Raw genomic sequence first — 21485 nt, 5'->3', positions numbered from 1 at the left:
GATCAATGGGAATAAGGAGCATTCTCATGTCCAATTTACAAATTATCTTGACATTGGCTGTCTTAAGAAATCCATCTAGATACACTAGAGTACAGAGCACCACGAATGTTTCTCATTCTAACTTCTTGTTATCCTTGTGTATGTCGATAATTGTTTAACAGACAAGGAAAATGAGAGAACGCTGTCTTCTCACGGGAAATTGATTGGCAAGGTTTGCAGAAAAGTGTCAAGAGTTCACAATCACATTTACATAAAGGCTGATAATGGTTGAAAGTTCAGAGCACAACAAAAAAAGTGTGAAACCCAACCTGCTGATCAAACCTGATTTCTGTGACTATATTGATGACATAAATATAGCCACATACTGTATGTTAAGCGACAAAACAGCACAAGGTTCATGATCTGTATAATATGCGCAACATTTATATTTACAGTAAAAAATATAAATTGATAGAATACTTTAAATTCCTGTTGTAATCTGTCAGCAGGATTTTCTATGTAATTGAGAACAGCATAATGTAGGGGCAGAAACCCTGCTTACAGGGATGTGTCACTTACTAGGCTGTGTGATACTGTTCCAATAAAATCAGTTGAACAAGTATCTCCTATGCACCACTCCAACTGTTTGTGCTACTTGGTGCAGCTCTCCAAACACTGCAGAGTTAATCCAATATTATAGTATCCAAATCACCAAACACTCCTTCATCAAATAGAAAAGCCTTTATTGGTCCCAATATACATGAGGAGATAAAAACAGCAACGTGTACTCCAATCCAATCCACCCATCCAGTGTACCTTTTTATGGCTTGATAAAAGCTCTGCGTTGGCTGAAACGTTGCTGTTTTTTATCCCCTTATGTATGACTTTTTTTTTATCTGATGAAGGCATTTTTGGTGCCTTGGATACCAAATATTCACTAAAATCAGAGTTTTATCAGCAGGAGATTATGACTACAAGACTATGTGTCTCGTGCATACTAGTCATCTGTGATGTGTAAAGCCCCCGTCACACATAGCGTTATCGCTAGCGAGATCGCTGAAATGTCACAGGTTTTGTGACGTATCAGCGACCTCGCCAGCGATATCGCTGTGTGTGACAAGCAGCACGAGGGGGCCCCTGCTGCTAGGCCGCTGATCGTTACAAAACGATCAGGACCATTTTTTGCTCGTTGGTCTCCCGCTGTGCAGCACACATCGGCGTGTTTGACGGCGGGAGACCAACGATCTGAATGTGCAGGGAGCCGGCGTCTGGCGGTGGTACGCTGGTAACCATGGTACACATCGGGTAACTATGCAAAGCGCTTTGCTTAGTTACCCGATGTGTACCATGGTTACTAGCGTACTCCGGTTACAGGCTGCCAGACGCCGTTTCCCTGCACACGTAGCCAGGGTACACATACAAAAGTATGTACAGGGTACAAAGCACTTTGCATAGTTACCCGATATGTACCCTGGCTACCAAGCACAGCGTCGTTACACGGGTCGCTGGTGGCTGGTCTCTGATCGCTGTGGAGATCTGCCTGATTGACAGCTCAACAGCGAACATGTAGCGACGCTCCAGTGATCCCTGCCAGGTCGGATCTCTGGTGGGATCGCTGTAATGTCACTACGTGTGACGGGACCCTAACTCTGACCCACCGCTGATCAACAGCTTTTATCAATGTGCAGTGTACACAAAAAGCTGACAATTAGTGATATGGGTGTTATACAGGGCTTATCAATCTGAGCACTACTAGATCTGCAGCAGATTTTACAAAGATTGCACCAAAATGACAGCATGCAGACCAGTAAGTGACATCACTGGAATCAGGGTCTCAGCCCCTACATTAGGCTGCTCTCAGATTTCCTAGCAAAAACCTGCTGAAAGATTCCCTTTAAAGACGTCAGCCACTAGTTCAATCAATTCTTTTCCTGGTTCTTATTTATTCCACAATACTCAAATATCATTAGTTAGTACAACTATGCTTATTTATGAAAGGTGTATGTGTTTTTCAAAGTGTAGATAAATGTGTCTTTAAAAAAACACAGATTTTTCATAGAGAATGTTAAATGAAAGCATGGCTGTACTACATCTGACCAACAGTCAATTGCTTTTTGGTGACTGCAGAGATCATAATGTGAACAGCTCATGACAAATGATAAAAAGGATGGATAAACGTCCTTTAGAAACACGCAGTGCACAATTAAAAAAGCACATGCAGTCCCTTAATAAAACAATTCTAACACAAAATACAATACACTTTTATTACACCTAAGTAGAATGTACGGATCTAAGAATTACTGTCTGCCTGCTGTTCCTGGCACAAAAGATACGTCATGATGTGACAGCCATATGCTCCCTTTATGTCTTCACCTATATTTTTTAAGTAAAGGTGGCGTGCACAGCAGAGTGGGAACTGAACTATTTTGATGAGCTAAGTATATAATTATTTCATTTTACTTTTATAGTTTTAGGTTTTAAAGAGATTTTCTTGTAACTCACAAAACAGTTTTAAATCAAGTCTGTCTATCTATCTGTCTTTCAATCGTACTCTTTTTCAAGAGCAAATACACTTTAGGCCAACGCCAACAATGACAAGTAACACGTGGCAAGATGCACGGGTCAAGCAAGCTGGTTTCCCCAATCTGGTGTAGTTACAGAAAAGAAAGAAGAGGTTTGCTGACATCCATATACATATTTTATATATATAAATATATAAATATATAAAAAAAAGAAGATTTTTGTACTTACCATAAAAAGATTTTCTCTGAGCCTTCATTGTGGACACAGGAAACCGTGGCAGCATTATACACCAATGGTTTACTGTGTCCCCCAATGAAGCGATAGAGAAAAGAAGATTTTGCGTACTCTTCATAAAATCTCTTTCCCTGATACTTCATTGGGGACATAGGAAACTATGGCAGTAGCATACACCCAGGTTCAGAGAAGAGAAGATTTTGGGTACTCACCATAAAATCTTTCTCTGTGCCTTCATTGGGGATACAGGAAACCTTGGCAGTAGAATACACTCATGGTTTCTTCTGCCCCCCCCCCCAATAAAGCGACAGAGAAAAGAAGATTTTGGATACTGATCATAAAATCTCTTTCTCTGAGCCTTCACTGGGTGACACAGGAAACCATGGGTGTATGCTACTGCCATGGTTTCCTGTGTCCCCAATGAAGGCTAAAAGAAAAGTCCAGATCAGTTTTACTGGTGTGAAAAACACACCACGTATTGGTGTACAGAGGCCTCTCACGTGCAAGCCATTTTGTCTCTTTTCTAGACATGGCAGGGGGGTTATTTTTCCACTATTTAGACAAGTATTTCCCTAAATGTCATTAAGATATTCTAAAGCAATGATGGTAGTAATAATAATAATACATCTAAAGTTCTGATTCGGTACCTTTCTCCTTGACGAGAGCTTGTCTAGAGACTACCCCCAAGGTGTTTTTCGCAGTGCAGGTATAGTTGTGCTTGAGTTCGTCTGGTGTAATGTTTTTGATCCGTAATTCCTTTTTTATGGTCTTGGCTCCAGGAAGGGTCGTATCCAATGTAACACTAAAGAAAATGAGAAAATCCTGCATCATTTCTTTTCCAAACGCATAATGGTGCAGACAGGAGTAAAACTCATTCTTACGTGCTCGTGTGGCAACAAGTTCACTCCAAGGTTATGAGCAAAACAAGATAGTAAACAGATAAAATGTCTTGTTGCCCGCAAAATATTTTATTTTTTTTCAACCAAGCTGTAAGAATTTATGATATATGCTGGTAAAATCTAAATAGAAGAACATATAAATGAAAGAAATGATATACACCCCTGGGTTCTGGCTAACAACATTGAATCATAAAAGATTTAATAAGGCGTTTGCAGAAATTGGATGTTCCACACTAAATCTGGCATAAGTGTTACTACAATTGTAAAACAAAATCTGTATGTAATATGTGTGGAAACATTAGATTCTGATGTCAGAACCTGACGATTACATGGAGATGATTGTTGCTCTTCACGCTCTATTTATTTCTTGCAGAAGTAGTCTGTTGCAAATCACTTTGGCAGAAAGTTTCTTCTCCTGTGCTAGCCACTGATTAACGGAAACAGGGTGCTCCTCCAATGTTCAAAAAGAGGTTCTTCAGCAGCTGCAGAATATGACAGCATAACACACTGCAGACCTTACTTTTGAAATAGATGAGACTTTTCTCTCAATCAAAAGCGGACAAAAGGTCAACATATTATCCAAAAATTGGTTCTGCCGGAACCAAGGTTTTGAGTATAAGGCTATGTGCGCACTAGAAAAGTGATTTTTCTCAAGAAAATTTCTTGAGAAACTTTTGGGAGTTGAAGATTACCGCACCTGCGGTAAAAAAACGCACCAAATCCGCAGGAAAAACGTATGCGTTTTTGCCGCAGGGGGGTCCCTGCGTTTTTTTTTATGCTGAACACAAATAAATAATATACATAATAGATAGATAATCGATAGATAGACAGATAATGGATAGAGGGAAAGATGGATAGATGAATAGATAGATAGATAGATAGATAGATAGATGAGAAAGACCTATATAATGTCCCACCCCCCTGCATATTCTAAGCTGGCACCCTTTAGTGACTTTCATGTGGCACTAAAGGGTGCCTAGCCTTGTATTTAGCCAAAAAATAAATAAATAATTAAAAAAAAAATGACGTGGGGTTCCCCCTAATTTTGTAGCCAGCTAGGGTAAGGCTATGTGCGCACGTCGCGTAAAAACATGCAGTTACGCTGCGCTTTGTAGCGCAGCGTAACTGCATGCGTCCTGCGTCCCCTGCACAGTCTATGGAGACTGTGCAGGGGCCGTGCGCACGTGGCGTTTAAGAGCGCAGCGCTTCGGCTACTGCCGAAGCGCTGCGCAAAAAGAAGTGACATGTCACTTCTTTCCTGCGCTTTGCCGGCAGCTCCTGCTCTGTCTATGGGAGGAGCTGCAGGCAGAGCGCATGGAATCGGCGCTCACTACGGACATTTCTGCAGCGATCTAAAGCGCACATGTGCTCTTCAGATCGCTGCAGAAATTTCTGCAGGGCTTGTACGCAACGTGCGCACATAGCCTAAAGCAGACGGCTGCAGCCTGCAAACCACAGCTGGCAGCTTCACCTTGGCTGGTAATCCAAAACAGAGGGCACCCCACGCTGTTATTTTACATTATATAAATAATTTAAAACAAAAACCGTGGGCCCCCCCCCCCCAAATTGGATCAACCAACCAAGGTAAAGTGGGGTCTGATATTCTCAGACTAGGGAGGTCCACTGTTATTGGACACTCCCCAGCCTAAAAATAGCAGGTTGCAGCCGCTCCAGAAGTGGCGCATCCATTAGACGTGCCAATCCTGGCGCTTCGCCCCAACTCATCCCGTTGCCCTGGTGCGGTGGCAAACGGGGTAATATATGGGGTTGATGCCAGATGTTTAATGTCACCTTGCATCAAGCCCTGGGGTTCGTGATGTCAGGCGTCTATCAGATACCTGACAGCACAAACCCAGTCAGTAAGAAATATAAAATAGACAACAAAAAAAGTTTTATTTGAAAAAAAAAAACACTCCCCACATTCCCTCTTTCACCAATTAAATGACAAGAACAATCAAATCCTGGTCCGGCGTAATCCAAAAAGGTGGGGGGGGGGGTCCCACGGCGATCCATACCATAGTCAATGTCCCAGTCCATGAAGAACAGAATGTTCCCCATTGGCTGGGAGAGCAATGCAGTGACCTGAGCTAACATCAATGGGTCAGCCCAGGTCACTGCAGGGCATGAAAAGTGCTGCCATCAGGAGGTTAGATGAGATCATTACCTGCTGTGATGATCTCCTGCAGTCCTGCCATCAGCGCTGTCACTGCCTTCTATGCCCGCCGTATTCTCAGCAGTATCGCGAGAGCCCGTGACGTCACCGCTAGTGACAGTCTCGGGCCGCTCGCGAGACGGGTATAGAAGGCAGTGACCGCAGTGACGTCAGGAGGCAGGAGATCGTCACAGCAGGTAATGATCTCATCTCACCTCCTGACAGCAGCGCTCGTCATCCCCGCGGCTGCACGCACTGCTGTGTGTCAGTGTCTGCCTGCGCTGCAGGGTGAGAAGCTGCTGACACTGCGGGCAGACACTGACACTGCAGGGCTAGCAGCGGTGGGGCCGGAGCGGGACACAGACTGCACGGGCACCCGCCGGACGTCACACGGAAGCGTTTCTGTGCGGCGTCCAGGGAGTGTGACGTGTGTGTTTACTCTGCTCCGCTTCCTCTTCTGTCATAATGACATCACTTCCTGCAAAACCGCAGGCAGCGATGTACATTACCGCAGGTAAATCGCGGCTATACCGGGGGTATACCGCACATCATTTGCTACCTGTGGTATACCCCCGGAATTTCGCAATTACATTACAGTGAATGGAGTGAAATACCGGGGGTATACCGCAGGTACTTGCGGAAAAGAAGTGACATGCACATTTTCTCAAGAAAATCTTCACAAAGAATTTTCTTGAGAAAAAAACGCAGCGTGCGCACAGCTATTTTTTTTCCCATGGGTTTTGCTGGGAAATGTCTGCAGGAAGATTACAAACATTTCTCAAGAAATTTCTGCAGCAAAACCGCGGGTAAATCCGAGGGTAAAATGGCCTAGTGCGCACATAGCCTAAGGGTATGCTCCCATGTTACAGATTTAGGTGCAAATTTTCTAGGCTACGTGTGCACTAAAAAATTGACTTTTCTTAAGAAAACCTCGCACCCTCTGGCAGAATACCGCATCTGCAGCAAAAACAGCAGTAAAATCGCACCCGAGTTTTTGCCCCCTGTGGTTTTTTATCATTATCTGTGGCAAAAACCGCAGGTACCTGCAGAAAAGAAGTGATGTGCACATTCTTTTTGCTGCAGAAATTCTGCAGAAAAACCTGTAGGTGAAAAAAAGGCAGTGTGGGCACACCATTTTTATTTTTACCATAGGTTTTGCTGGGGAAGGACTGCAGAAAGGTTATGAACATTTTCTGCAGCAATTCATGCAGCAAAACTGCAGTAAATCTGCGGCAAAAACCGCAGCATGCGCACAGGGTCTTAAACTGCATCTCTTGGCAGGAAAAACGCTTATTTATGATGCTTTCTTTTATGCATAGAGATAGGGAAAATGCTAGGAAAAACGCAGAACAATTGACATGTTAAATTATTTCGTGCAGTTGTTTTCTGCACCAACATCTGAAAGGAAAAAAAATCTTTAAAGTGTACACAGGAGTTCAGAATTCTCATAGACTTTGCTAGGATGCATTTTTCCTTGCAGATTTATTAAAATCTGCTGGAAAAAAACGTACCAAAAAAAGGTAAAAAAAAAACGCAGTGTGGGAACACAGCCTAAGGGGTCAGTGCCCCCAATCAGGATTAGTAGGTGTTCTGGATGCAGCGTATTTTTGCTGCGTTCTTCCGCGCAGGAGACTCAAGCATCTCCGCACGAGAAATTACCATGCTATGGATAAGAAACCAACATCGCATGTCAGTTTACGCAGAGTTAAAAAGAAGCACAGTGGGTAGATTTCTATTAACCCCATACACTGTGCTTGTACTGTACAATGCAGAGTACATTAAATACTAGAAAATACTAATCTTGATCGTGGGCACGCACCCTAAGGAATAATCAACTATTTACCTGAGTTATTAGAAATCACTTTGGAGTTCTGTGACCTGCGGCCTGGTGTTATTATTATCGTCACAGGTCTTCTTGGTGACTTCTATTCTTATACTATACAGTAGGGGGTCCATTATCCATACGGAACAGTTGAATAGTTGTTTCTTTTATAGCACATTTCTCTCTAAGAAATTATTTTTCTACAGAAAATTCTACGAAGATGTCAAAGTGAATGACAGCACTGACAGTCACCTTAAATAGCAATTATTTAGTTGGTAACTGTGGAGACAAGGCTCTTGCTACTAATCTTTTAGCAAAAATGCAGCAGAGCATGAAAGAAGAGGATTCACCCTCAGCATTATCCAAGGTTATACGTATGAAGTATGTACTATCTCATCTTCAATAATAACCCATTAGCAATACCAAGTTAGGGCTCCACGTGCAGAATTATGCGTTTGTAATTTTAATCACTGAATGTCAATAATTGTAATTCAGAAATATAATTTAGATTATTACAAATCTAGCCTTTAGAGATGAGCAATATTTGAAGGACCCTAGGGGAGCACCCACACGGGTACACCATGGCTTTCTAACTATAGTCTTGTGAGCTTCATCGGTCAGCACTCTGGCAGGTCAGCTCAGCTGAAAAATGGCACAGAAGACCTTGTAAACACCAAAGGCCTACTCACTAGTCAATGCGGGTACACCATGGCGACTGAACTATATTCTTATGAGTTTCATCGACCAGCATTCTGGCAGTGCACCTCAAGTGAAAAGGCCTTGTAAATGCCAAAGGCCTACTCACTAGGCCTCAAGCATCTCTATGAGGGGTCATGAAGCCACCTAATGGGAGCCTTCAAATTGCCAAAATTTTGGTTCTTCGTAGCATAGAGGGGGTCGCTGATGTTGAGGTCAGCAACAGCCATGAGGGATTTTTGATTTGCAGGAAATATCTCTTTAGCACTGCACACAGAGAGCACAAGGGCCAATATATGTTAATGGCACAATTCAAGATTGCCTCTTGATCCCAGTGAAACAAATAACCCAGCATGCACTAGTCAAGTGTGATATGGAAGCAAATCTTTGTCTTCGAACTTCATGGGTGTGCAAAAAGAAAATGGAGATCATGTGGCCACTATGTGTATGGCATAATTTTTTCACATTAAAAAAATTAAACATGAAACCGGAATGGCCCTTTTTTTACTGCCAAGATGTTTATAAGGATCTAAAAAACAAAACATAGAGACCCAATAATGACATAAATTTAAAAAGTCTAAAATGAACTCCATGAAGATGAAAAAATGATTCCAGGTTACAAAACAGACAACTATTCATATGATCATCTATACTGAGCCAAAGATTGACTTGTTTTCCAAGAATATCAGTCTTACCTTTCGTTAACATGCACTCTGGGGTCTGTAAAGTCTCCTTCACTCTTTCCATTTATTATCCACCCAATTTCATTGAATGAATTATTTACATAGGAAAAATACACGTCACATGAAATATGCAATTCTCCTCCTATATAAAACAAACATACAAAGTACTGTAATTATTGCCCACTTTATCCTTAAAATTGTTAGTAACTTAAAGGGTTTTTCCCAGTTATAAACTCTGCCTACTATTGATCAGTGCTGTGTTAAAATAATAAAGTCAGGTCGTACTCATACTGCTGCTTTAATATTGCCACATAATCTTCTTTCCTTATGATGCCACCTATTTTGTGAAGTGCACCAGTCTTTCCTGCAGTAAAACAACCCCACAACATGATGCTGCCACCCTCGTGTTTCCCAGATGGTGTTCTTAGGCTTCAAACCTTCTGCCTTTTTCCTCCAAATGTAACAATGGTCATTATGGTCAAACGGTTCAATTTTAGTTTCATCAGACCACAGAACATGTCTCCAAAAATTAAAGTCTTTCTTCCTGTGTACATTTGCAAACTTTAATCTGATTTTTTTATATTTATTTTGGCTTCTTCCTGGCAGACTAGCCTTTCAGCCCATGTTGATACAGTACTCGTTTGTTTCACTGTGGATAATGACACAATCTTACCAGCTTGCGCCAGCATCTTCACAAGGTCTTTTGCTTTTGTTCTTGAGTTGATATGCATATGTCTGACCAAACCACATTCACCTCTGGTACACAGAACTCATCTCCTTCCTGAGCGGAATGATGGCTGGACATTCCCATCTTGTTTGTACTTGCATATAATTGTTTGTACAGATGAGCAAGGCACCTTCAGGTATCTGGAAACTGCACCCAAGGAAGAACCAGACTTGTGCAAGTCCACAATTCTCTTCCTGAGATCTTGGCTGATTTCTTTTGAATTTCACATGATGCTACACAAAGAAGCGGTGTGTTTCAGGTTACTTCCATAGATGAGTCTCTAATTAACTCTGATTTTTCCATTAAACCAATCAGAAGCTGCCAAACACATGACATCATCATATGGGCTGTCCCATATTGTTTAAAGGTATAGTACTTTTAGCGTATGTAAATTTTTGACTTTGCAGAAAGTAATAAAAATGCCTTAAAGCATTCTCTCTCTCATTATCCTGACATTTGGCAAATATACTGTAAATAATTTTGATAATCCTAATTAACTTAAAACGGGAAAGGTTTATTCTTATTTCATGGCAGATAGTGAGAAAATCATGCATATGTGTCTTTTTAGATAGTGTATAATTTGCTAACAATTCTTTGCAGTTTACAAAGCATGGGCAAATAGGAATCAGCTTTTCATTTCTGCCTAATAGCAAATGCATGAGTAGATTCTAGGTATATGTTTCCTAGTAAGCTTTTAATACAGCATTAAGCTTTAAAGGGATAGTCTGAAACACAAATTAATTTTCATCTATTTACTGACATAATCAAATCTGTTTTCTAACATATTTCCCTATTCTTCCATCCCTACACGATCTAACTGCTTTATTTTTTTTTACTACTTCATTTTTGATGACACTTTGAGAATCTTAGTGCGTGTTGTCATCAGGGGTCAGAGGCTATGGCTGTGGCAGCCTCTCCCCTCTCCCTGACACGAAGTGTCATTAGTGACATCCGCTTAAAGGGCTGGGCTCGTCTCTGCTCTACTGAGCATGCATCAGCTATCAATTCGAGGGATCCTCAGTAGATTTTATAACTGTGCAATATGCAGTAATAGTGAGCTCTATGCTGTCTCTGATCAGAAATAACAAGCCAGCAGGAGAGCGAACTGTTAGTGCGTGTTGTTTGAACACCCAGCAAGCAGAGACCAGTGCCACCCCCATAAGTGATGTCACCTGCGGGGGCTGGACTGGTCTCTGCACACTGGTTATTCTTACATCAAATAAAGGAGTTTGTAAAAAAAATAAAATAAAGCAGTTAGATGGTGTAGTCAAGGAAGTATAGGGAAATTTTACTTTTAATTAAAAGTATATTTGAAAATAGATTAGATTATAGCATTACAAAGATAGTCATTTAAGATTAAAATTAAATTGTGTTTTGGACCACCCCTTTAACTTAATTTCTTCTTTACATTTTAATAAGCAGGCTGCGTAAGAACAAAATTATCAGCAGGAAGATACTAGATTTGAATTAAAAATAAATAAGAAATCATTACAAATTACACAGAACTGTTATCCCTTGAGATATATTGCTGCAATAGGTTTCCCATTAAAATGTATTTGTCACCATTTCTTGTAGCAACTAATGGGAAGAGCACAATCCATGAATTTCTATGTTGATCATCTTAACTGGAATGTCCGACCCTTTACCGGATGTTGTCAGCTTTGGTCATTAGCAACTTTACTATTTTGAAAACGAATAACTCCTTTTAGAATAAATCATAAAAAATTATTCACAGAAAAATCAAATCTGTTCATTAAATTATCTTCATTCCTAAATGGATATATTTGCTGTAAAATACAGAAAATCTGCGCAGCTTGCTTTACTCTACAGCGCCACACTTCATCATATTATGATCTTGACTGAATGATAGATCTGTATTTCAAATCTTTACTGTCAAAAAGTATTTGCCAGTTTACAGATGTCTCATCATTTCATATCTGTCAAGCTGAACTGTTTATGATTTTTATAGAAAATGTAACATTAGACAAAGAGAACAGCACAATGTTTTTTGATCCCACACATCAAACTACTAACTGCCCCCCCTAAAGTAAAACAACTTATAAGAGCACTACCATTGCTGACAATAACGATAGGGGACCAGGTAGACATCAACATAAGGAAAAAATGTGACTGGCATTGTAATCATTACATATTTTGCTATTTTATACAAGTTTAAACATTTTATGATAGAAAACGCCATTTTTCTCTTTTTGGATATTCTATAGGAATGTACTCCAAATATAAAGTGAAGCCTATAAAGTGTGACGATATGACTTGTTGGATAATGAGCTAGAGGGGACCCTATGCTGTCCCTCATGCTAGAGGGCCCTATGCTATCCCTAACCTCAGGGGTACTCCTGCTTATGGAGATGCTTGAGTCCCATTCTTGGCCCTGCTCCTAACCAAACCTAATCGGATTTGCCCCTGCCCCACCCACCAGGGAAGGACAGGGCAGGAATGGGATGTTAAACACAGATGAAGAAGATAGACGAGGGAAAACCAAAACTCTGACACACTACACACAGGATAGGACAATAAGTGATTCAGGAGGAAAACAAGAGCAGGTAGGAAATTACAAAAGACAACTGGGGTAAACGCCACAACCACACAAAGAAACAAGAACTACAAGCACCAGATAGTTGGTTTGGTTTGATATGGTGTGGTGTCCCAGACTAAGAAACTATAGCTGGCATAGGAGGAAGGACATAGCCTGTATATATAGGTGGGGAGCAGATTTGATTGATCACTTGTTGTGAAGGAGCCTAAGAGAGCAAACAAGCAGACTAGCAGAGAGTAATGCGGGCGTTACACAGGACGATCTTTCGTGCGATCGTACCCGCCCTGTCGTTAACCCCCGTCACACACACACTTACCTCCTGGACGACCTCGCTGGGGGCGGCAAACATTCTCTTCCTGAAGGGGGAAGGGCATTCGGCGTCACAGCGACCGGCCAATAGCAGAGGAGGGGCGGAGATTAGCGGGACGTAACATCCCGCTCACCTGCTTCCTTCCGAATTGCCGGTGGGACGCACATAAGCTGTGTTCATTGTTACCGGCGTGCACACAGAGCGATGTGTGCTACCCCGGGAACGATGAACAACCGGAGCACAGAAGAAGAAACAACTTTTTGAAAATGAGCGACGTGTCAATGAGCAACAATAAGGTGAGTATTTTTGCTCGTTCACAGTCGCTCGTAGCTGTCCCACGCTACGATATATTAAACGATGCCGGATGTGCGTCACTTACGACGTGACCCAGCCGACATGTCGCCCAATATATAGTACCGTGTGACGCCCGCATAACTATTGCTAGCCTGCCTATGAATCAGCACACAGCAGGTCGATGCCCGAGTCTACCTGCGTTGCTCCCAGACACCAGAGAATCCCTCAGGCAGAGTGTCAGAATCTACAATCTAAACAGGACCTGACAATGTCATGAGAGTAGGCGAAGTTAGTGAAAATCTCCGTGTGACACAGAGATGCTTTCAGTAGGTTACATCTGCAAGGGTAAAATGGTTTCAAGCACTGTAATTGCACAATCTAATAAAAGGTCAACTCAAAGTCTTTTATAGTAAAAGAAAAAAATTGTATAAACAGAAGTACAAATATAGTTTACTTACCTGCTAGAAACTCGAAGGTTTGTTTGTCATTCGGAGATATCATTACAGGTGCTTTTGCATGGATATGAGAAGCTACAAAAAACACAAACATACCAAGTCAGAAAAATGTGGAGAAAAAGATTTTTAGGTCTTTCTTTAAAACTTTTAAAGTTGTTCTTGCACTTTGCAATTAAAATATCCCCACATATGTAATACAAGTATGCTGCTTTACAGTAACCTATTTATTTGGCTATTCATTAAAAGTTATTACCATCTTCATAGATGGTTTTTGTCAGATAGTGCACTTTTGCATTTTACTGCTCAATAATATCTTCAATCTCCGGCGATTTTTCATGTTTATCTCCCCTTCTTCGAAAAGCCATAACTTTTTATTTATTTTTCTGTCAATATTGCCATATGAAGACTTGTTTTTTGAGGGACGAGTTGTACTTTAGAATGATATCATGAGTTTTACCAAATAAAGTACTGGTAAATGGGAAACAAATTCCAAGTGCAGTGAAATTGCAAAAAAGGGTAATTGCACGATTGTTTTGGGTTTTTTTATTCACCACGTTCACTATATGGTAAAACTAACATATCAATATGATGCTTCACATTGCTACGAGTTTGTAGATACCAAACATGTATACTTTTTTCTAAGGGGTGAAATTTTTTTTAGAAGTTTGTCCCCCCACCTCAAAACAAATAGTGCTTTTGTTGCCATATGTGTGTATAATTTTTTTTACTTTTTTTTTACTGATTTACTAGTCCCCTTAGAGGACTTTATAACTTTACCATCTGATCGCTTGGGCTGATCAGAGCAATATTACAGCATCGCTTTGATCAGCAGAAATGCAGTGCTCCGTCGGCTCTCACAAGAAAAACATCATGGTAGCATCAGGGAAATGGCACAATCCCAACAGTAACCAACTAAATTGCGCTGGCAGATTTTGACAGCGCAATGTAAGTGGTAAGCAGGTGCGGTGCATCTCTGACCCATCTGCGCCTGTAAAGGGGGATTTAAACGCAACAACATCGCTAGTGATGTCGCTGGTGAAAGCACCCGCCTCCGTCAGTTGTGCGTCATGGGAAAATCTCTGCCCGGGGCGCAAAACATTGTTAGGACCCGTCACACGGACTTACCTGCCTAGCGACGTCGCTGTGGCCAGCAAACCGCCTCCTTTCTAAGGGGAAGGTTCATTGTCACAGCGGCATCACTAAGTGGCCGCCCAATAGAAGCGGAGGGGCGGAGATGAGCGGGGGGAATATCCCGCCCACCTCCTTCCTTCCTCATTGTGGGCGGCCGCAGGTACGGTGTTGTCCCTTGTTCCTGCGGTGTCACATGTAGCGATGTGTGCTGTCGCAGGAACGACGAACAACAACCAACGATTGTTTGAAAATGAACGTGTCAACGATGGGCGATTTGGTGAGTATTTTCCATCATTAACGGACGTTCGTTGGTGTCACACGCAACAACGTCGCTAAAGATGCTGGATGTGCGTCACGGAATCCGTGACCCCGGCGATATATCGTTAGTTGTTGCGTGTAACGGGGCCTTTAGCCGCACATGTCTGCTGATCGGATCAGCACATTTGTGGGGATTACCAAGGGCTCGCTGTCAGAGTCCATGGTTACCGGGGGATACGACCTAGGACATATTTATATACATCCAAGGTCGTGAAGGGGTTAAAATATTCAGCCGTTTTTTTAAATAGTAAGTTTTTTTTTTTTTTTTACAGCTTGTTGCCTAGGAGACTGACCACCACTGCTGTCTAGCTTGTAAGCACGGCACTAAAAGCGAGCACCGGGCATCTGTTTTAACTTTAAAACTGCCCATGTTTTGCTGGCTAGCAGCAGTGTTTGGTCTCCCAGGCCATGAATAAAGTGTTAATATCTCAAGAACGGCTGAAAAATGTAATAAGCAATAAACAGCAAAACATCTCAATTTTGGCAGGTCTACATTCTGGAGTTTTGAGCATGGTATGTTTTTAATAGATAAAAGCCAAGGAAGAATTTAAAGGGTTAAAGGGAACATGTCATGTCAAAAAAGCTATCAACCAGCAAATATGGGCTTAATTTGCAGGTTCATAGCATTCTAAAGTTGTGTGGTTGCCATATTAGCCCGGCTAGAGTGAGAAAATGAACTTTATTTCTTCTGGCAGATTCTGGCTTTTAGTCATAGAGGCAATGCTTCTACACAGTGAGCAGCGGCTGTAATGACAATGACAGACAGCTGGCATTACACTGATGCACTGCTGAGCCGGCTGTCAGTCATTGTTGATGCATGGTTATTGCAGCCACTCAGTGTGTACTGAGAGGAGACTGATGACGCACCTCTATGACTGAAAGCTGGAGGTTGCCAAGAGGGCAGATCCATTTCAAGTCCTTCTTTTTTACAGTATTTAAACAGATATCATGATCAATTACCATCAATTCTCTATGGAATGTCACCTGCTTAACCCAAAACGAAGTGAAGAACTGACTCAAAAACACTAAAATACACATTGCAACCTCATGACAGGCAATAAGTTCCTAGGCCTGGACTCAGCCTGAAGTCCTGGTCTATAACGAAGAGGCCAGTGATAGTGAAAAGAGGAGAATCGGGTGACAGGCGGTAAGCAACAGGACAGCCGGAGAAGTCACTAGTGAAGTATTAGTTGTTGTTTTTTTCTTTGTCCTAATCCAACTTACATACATGTCTGGGATACGAACAAAGCCACAAAACCTATTTTGCAACCCAGGGACTGCCACCACCACAGAGATGTTTTTGACATTTAGGTCTGCAATCTTTTACAGGCCGGTGTTCTCTGCTTTCTGGATCACTAAGGACGAAGGATTAATCAAAGACGTTGATTCTTTACTGTACGAGCAGTGTTACTTTGCCGTATGCTGTGATGGTCTATTCACTAACAAGTTCAAGGAGGGCCTGGATGACTTTCTTAAAAATATAATACTACAACTTATGAGAGAGCTAGACTCTGCAATGGGATGTTGATTCAGGGAACTAGTCCGTACAGTCCCAATATGTTTCACTGCAACCGCAAAGTCATCAGTCATACAGCACAATGGTACATTGATTTTTACCATCCCCCTCTTGCACGAAGTATAATGGCGCAAACTCAGTTTTAATTACCTAAACACTTTGACCCTTCACAGTTACTAAATATATATATATTTTTTAAAATGCAAAGAGGTTTGTAATTTTAATAACTTGTTAATGAGAGGCCGGGTTAGTAGTAGGCCTTGCGCCCTTTTAGGTAATTCCTTACAAGAAAACAATATTAATGATCAACCCCCTAACATATCTTACGCAGCTCATACAACTTTGCTTTAAAAATATTTCTTAAGCTATTTTTGAGAACTAGACATTCAGCTTTAATGAGGACTGAATGCCATATTTTTATGTTTCTCCTAAGGCTCTGAACATTTATTATCTCTATTCCTCACATCACAGTAACAGGACATTCACAGCATAATCTGGTGAAATCGATCTATATTTTACAAATTGTCAATTAGCATGCAAACATATTTCGAGATCCAATTTACTAAGGAAACATTTTGAACAGTGAAAATGGGAAACTCAGCTCTGGTACATCTATAAGACTACATGGCAATAAATAAATAATACCCACACGCCTCCACAAGGATTCACTTACAGATAGTTTTGACATAAATGGTTCTAGTTAGATTATATGCTCTTCCATTTTCCTCATATGAGACAATGCATGTATAGTTGCCTTCAAACCTCTGCATTACATCGACAAATTGCAAGTTGAGTCCTTGGGGATATCGACCAATAAACCGGTCCACCAATAAGCAATTCTGCAAATAATAAGAAAGAAACAACAGTGAAATTACACTTAAAAACTGATATTTGATCTCCCCCGGTCTCTAGACACCTCAACTGTACAAAACCTCAGCACAAATGATTATCTGAGAAACTTGCTATTGAAAAGCATAACAAAGACAAATATATCACAGTCTACAAAACAGACCTAAATAGTACAATAGAGGTTGAAATTGATATTTTACAGACAGCCAGCGTAATAGTTAAACCAAATGTAATTTAACTCCCTTTCAGACATTAGATTAGATGTGAATGGACTAAAACAAGTTACCAATTGGGTACGATTCCCATAAGACAGTGTGACCTATGTGTAACATTTCTAAGATGGTAGCAATAAGAAGCAGAATTAATCATGCAGCACACAGAAAAGTAGACTTTATTAGGTATGGGAGAAGTTTTCACTGGGAGATCTGCTTCATTTCCTCGACCTCTACATTTTTGAGTGAGGATTTTAGTGACTGCTTTTAGGAATGTATACATGCCATATGCACATGATCTACAGTCCTGTAGTTGATGCATACCACTACATACAAAACCAGTCTAAGGCCTTCTTCACACACACCCATTTCCAGTACATGTGGTGTCCTTTTTCACATAGACCGGAGACATGTTTACATTAAAGTCGATAAAGATCCTAAGGCTGGGGCCACACGGGGATTACTGCGATCCCCTTGCATGAGACTCGGCTCGTGCTGGCAGTACAGCAGAGCCGAGTCTCATGCTTGTGTCCTTGCAACTGAGGTCCGTTCGTGCGAGCAGACCTCAGCTGCGGGGGGCGGGCCGGCACTCAGGAGGGGAGGGAGGGATTTCTCTCCCTCTCTCCTGCGTAGTCAGCTATAGCCATTCTCGCATTGCACTGGCAGTACACCGGTGTACCGCGAGTGCAGTGCGATTTTTCTCTCGCCCCATTCACTTGAATGGGTGCGAGAGAAAGAGTCTCGGATTACAATCGCAGCATGCTGCGATTGTTTTCTCAGTCCGATTAGGGCTGAGAAAATAATCGCCCATGTGTGCTGACACACAGGCTAGAATTGGTCCGAGGGGAATGCGATGTTTTATTGCACTCCACTCGCACCGATTTTCTCGCCGTGTGGCTTAGCCCTAACACCACCAGGTTTTCACATGGACCGTGTGTTTGTGTGAAACACCTGCATGTCCATGTGACTCACACGGAGTCAAGTCCATTTTTATCCCTGGTAGCATGGGTCAAATATGGACATCACAGGGATGGCAACTGTGTGACCCGTACCATAAAAAAAATGGATGATACTAAAGTGAATGCTTTTTTAGGCATAAAAAAAAGTGTAAACCTTCCAAATTATACATAAATGATAGATTGCACGGTGGCTCAGTGGTTAGCATTGCAGTCTTGCAGCATTCGGGTCCTGGGTTCAAATCCCATCAAGATCAAAATCTGCAAGGAATTTGTATGTTCTCTCCATGTTTGTGTGAGTTTCCTCTGGTTTCCTCCAACACGTCAAAGACATACTGACAGGGAACTTAGATTGTGATCCAATGGGGACAGTGTTTCTGATATATGTAAAACACTAAGGAATTAAAGGGAACCTGTCACCAGATTTTTCCCTATTAAACTAAAAGAATCACCTTCTGCAGCTCCTGGGCTGCATTCTATGAAGGTGCACCTTGACCCTGACTCCCTTTCCAGACCCCAAAAATAATTTTATAAAACTTGGCCGTTAGGTATGCTAATTACCTTGGTTGGCTAGATGGGCGGGCTCATTTTCTGCTCCTTTATTCCCCTCCTGTGCGAGATTATGGGCGGGTACGAGCATGGCGCTGGTGAGGTCGGTGCTGTGCATGATATTTGACCTCACCAGCGGCATGCTCGTACCCGCCCATAATCTTGTGCCTGCGCATTTAGCTCACCGGTGCGAGCTAGGGCAGCTATGTTTTCTTCTCTGGCCGCGATATGGCAGAGCGAACTGCGCCTGCGCGAGCAGACCTAACTACACAGGCGCAAGATTTGAAAATGCGACAAGGAGGATGATGGAGGGCGTCATCCCGTCAATGAAGGAAGCAGGATGGTGATCAGCAGCAGGAGGGGAATAAAGGAGCAGAAAATGAGCCCGCCCATCTGGCCAACCAAGGTAATTAGCATACCTAACGGACAAGTTTTATATAGTTATTTTTGGGGTCTGGAAGGGGAGTCAGGGCCAAGGTGCACCTTTATAGAATGCAGCCCAGGAGCTGCAGAAGGTGATTATTTTAGTTTAATAGGTAAAAATCTGATGACAGGTTCCCTTTAATGGCACTATACTGTATAAGTGAATAAATATTACTATTATTATTGATAGATAGATAAAGAAATAGAAAGATAGACAAATAAATATAGCTTGTACAGCTATTTAGCAGAGTTAATAAATAATTTAAGAAAAAAAATGATGACACACAAAGTAGCAGGAAAGCCAGCAGCAATTAACTGCGGTGAACTCATGATGTCACCGTTCATTACAGATGCCCACTCTTGCGCTACTTAGTGTGAGAATCACTGTAGGCAGTGAACTTTGGTGAAATCATGATGTCTTTGCCCACTGCGGGTCACAAGCTACTGTGTGACTCACATGCTGTGACCTGCAGTGCCCTCATGAGGTCATCGCAGTTCACTGCCATGGTTCTCAAACAGCACAGTGCCAACAGGGAATATTCTGGAACAGTAAGTCTGCGGACGAAGTGGGACTTCCATAAGGATTACTGTGGACCTGATTGGGATTTTGCTGGGAAATAAATTGGTGAATGAGGGTGTCTGTTGTCTTTATTTCTTTACTAATTCTCTCTTATGTCTTTCAGGTTCGCTTTTGTGGAACCTCGTGGGACCTCCATATGGTTTCTGGCAAATATTTTTTAAAACAAAACAAAACAAAATTTCAATAAACTTGTGAATGAGGGCTGTAGTCGGAGGAGGGGGGGTTTGTTTTTTTTAATTTTCTTTCTCTATTTACAACTATTGAATTAGTAATGGGGAAGTCTGCTAGACACCCGCCCATTACTAATACCAGGGCTTGTTGTCAGTTGTCAATTCACAACTGGCATCAACCCCATATATTTCCCCATTCGCCACCCCACTAAAGCACCGCAAAGAGCTGAGTACAGCACCAGAATTGGTGCACCTAATAGATCTGAGGTGGCTGTGGGCTGCTATTTTTAGGCTGGGAAGGGCCAACTAACCATGGCCCTTCCAACCTTAATAATATCAGTCCCCAGTTGTCTGCTGTCCCCTGGCGGGTTTTGAAAAAATAAAGAGGACGCCATGTTTTTTTTTTTATTATTCAAATAATTTAAAAAATTTGAGTTGGAGTCCTTCTTTTACAAAATCAGCCAAGGTACAACTGATGTACCTGTACTGGTTATAAAAATTAGGGGGGACCCCATGTCTTTTTTTTTTTTTTTTTAAATTATTTATTAATTCTGCTAAACTGCTGTTCAAGCTATCTACCTATCATATTTCTGGTTACACATGAAAAAAAACATTCATTTCAGTATCATGTGTTTTTTTCGGTCACACAATGTCACATGGACGTGTCACAAGGACACACAGATGTTACATGGATGACCCATAAGGACATACAGATGGGATTTCGAATGTCCATAAAGGACAGTGTTGCATGTGTGTTTTTTTACACGGACGTGTGAAGGGGGCCTAAGGGTAAGTGCACATTTTAAGCATTTGCTTCAGACATTTCTGCTGAACATATTAATGTTTTGGCAGAAAAAACACAGCACAAAATACATACGTTTTTGCATGCATTTTTTTTTAAACTGTTTCCCCCCATTCATTACAATAGGTGAAAAAACTGCAAAAACACTTGAAAAATGTACATGCTGTAGATTTAAAGCTTCTTCAAACCTGAACAAAAAGTAACGTGTGCATGAGACTTCAGGAATCTCATTCACTTTGCTGGTACTAAGAAAACTTTCAGATTTTGTGACAAAATTGAGAGGAAACAAAAAAGTAGCAAATGCTTAAATTGTGCACATATCTTTAAGCATCATGCAGATTCCCATGTTTCACATATGATACAGAGAGAACACATACTCATTATAATCTAAGGAGCTGTTCACATTTCCATGTTTATTTGCTGATCGTGTTTCCATGTAAAAATCATGGAAACATGCCAATTTTTTCCCAGCATCACAGATGAAAAGTACCAATAAAAGTCTAGGGGATTTTAAAAGTCATGGGAAGCACAAAAATGGCATTTTGGCAACACTGTAGTGGATAGGAGAAGCTTTGTAATTAATTTACGGCATTTATTTTTCACATATGTGAAAAACACAAATGGTAACAGCTGACCAAATATTGAAGT

At 41.5% G+C, this 21485-nt stretch overlaps 1 protein-coding gene across 5 annotated transcripts in view; it reads right to left on the bottom strand.

Moving 5' to 3' along the window:
• IL1RAP (interleukin 1 receptor accessory protein) overlaps window positions 1–21485 on the bottom strand; it is a 331833-nt gene that overhangs the window by 32429 nt on the left and 277919 nt on the right. For all 5 annotated transcript variants that reach the window (XM_075340481.1, XM_075340480.1, XM_075340479.1 and 2 more), the window contains 4 exons: window positions 16970–17135; window positions 13335–13406; window positions 9001–9130; window positions 3384–3538 (listed from right to left, as the gene is read on the bottom strand). In XM_075340481.1, coding sequence (XP_075196596.1) covers window positions 3384–3538; window positions 9001–9130; window positions 13335–13406; window positions 16970–17135 — 523 coding nt within the window. The remainder of the gene's footprint in view (window positions 1–3383; window positions 3539–9000; window positions 9131–13334; window positions 13407–16969; window positions 17136–21485) is intronic.

Source organism: Anomaloglossus baeobatrachus, chromosome 3 (assembly GCF_048569485.1).
Source record: "Anomaloglossus baeobatrachus isolate aAnoBae1 chromosome 3, aAnoBae1.hap1, whole genome shotgun sequence".
In the NCBI taxonomy this organism is placed as follows: Eukaryota; Metazoa; Chordata; class Amphibia; order Anura; family Aromobatidae; genus Anomaloglossus; species Anomaloglossus baeobatrachus.
This window is presented reverse-complemented; position numbering and strand designations above follow the sequence as displayed.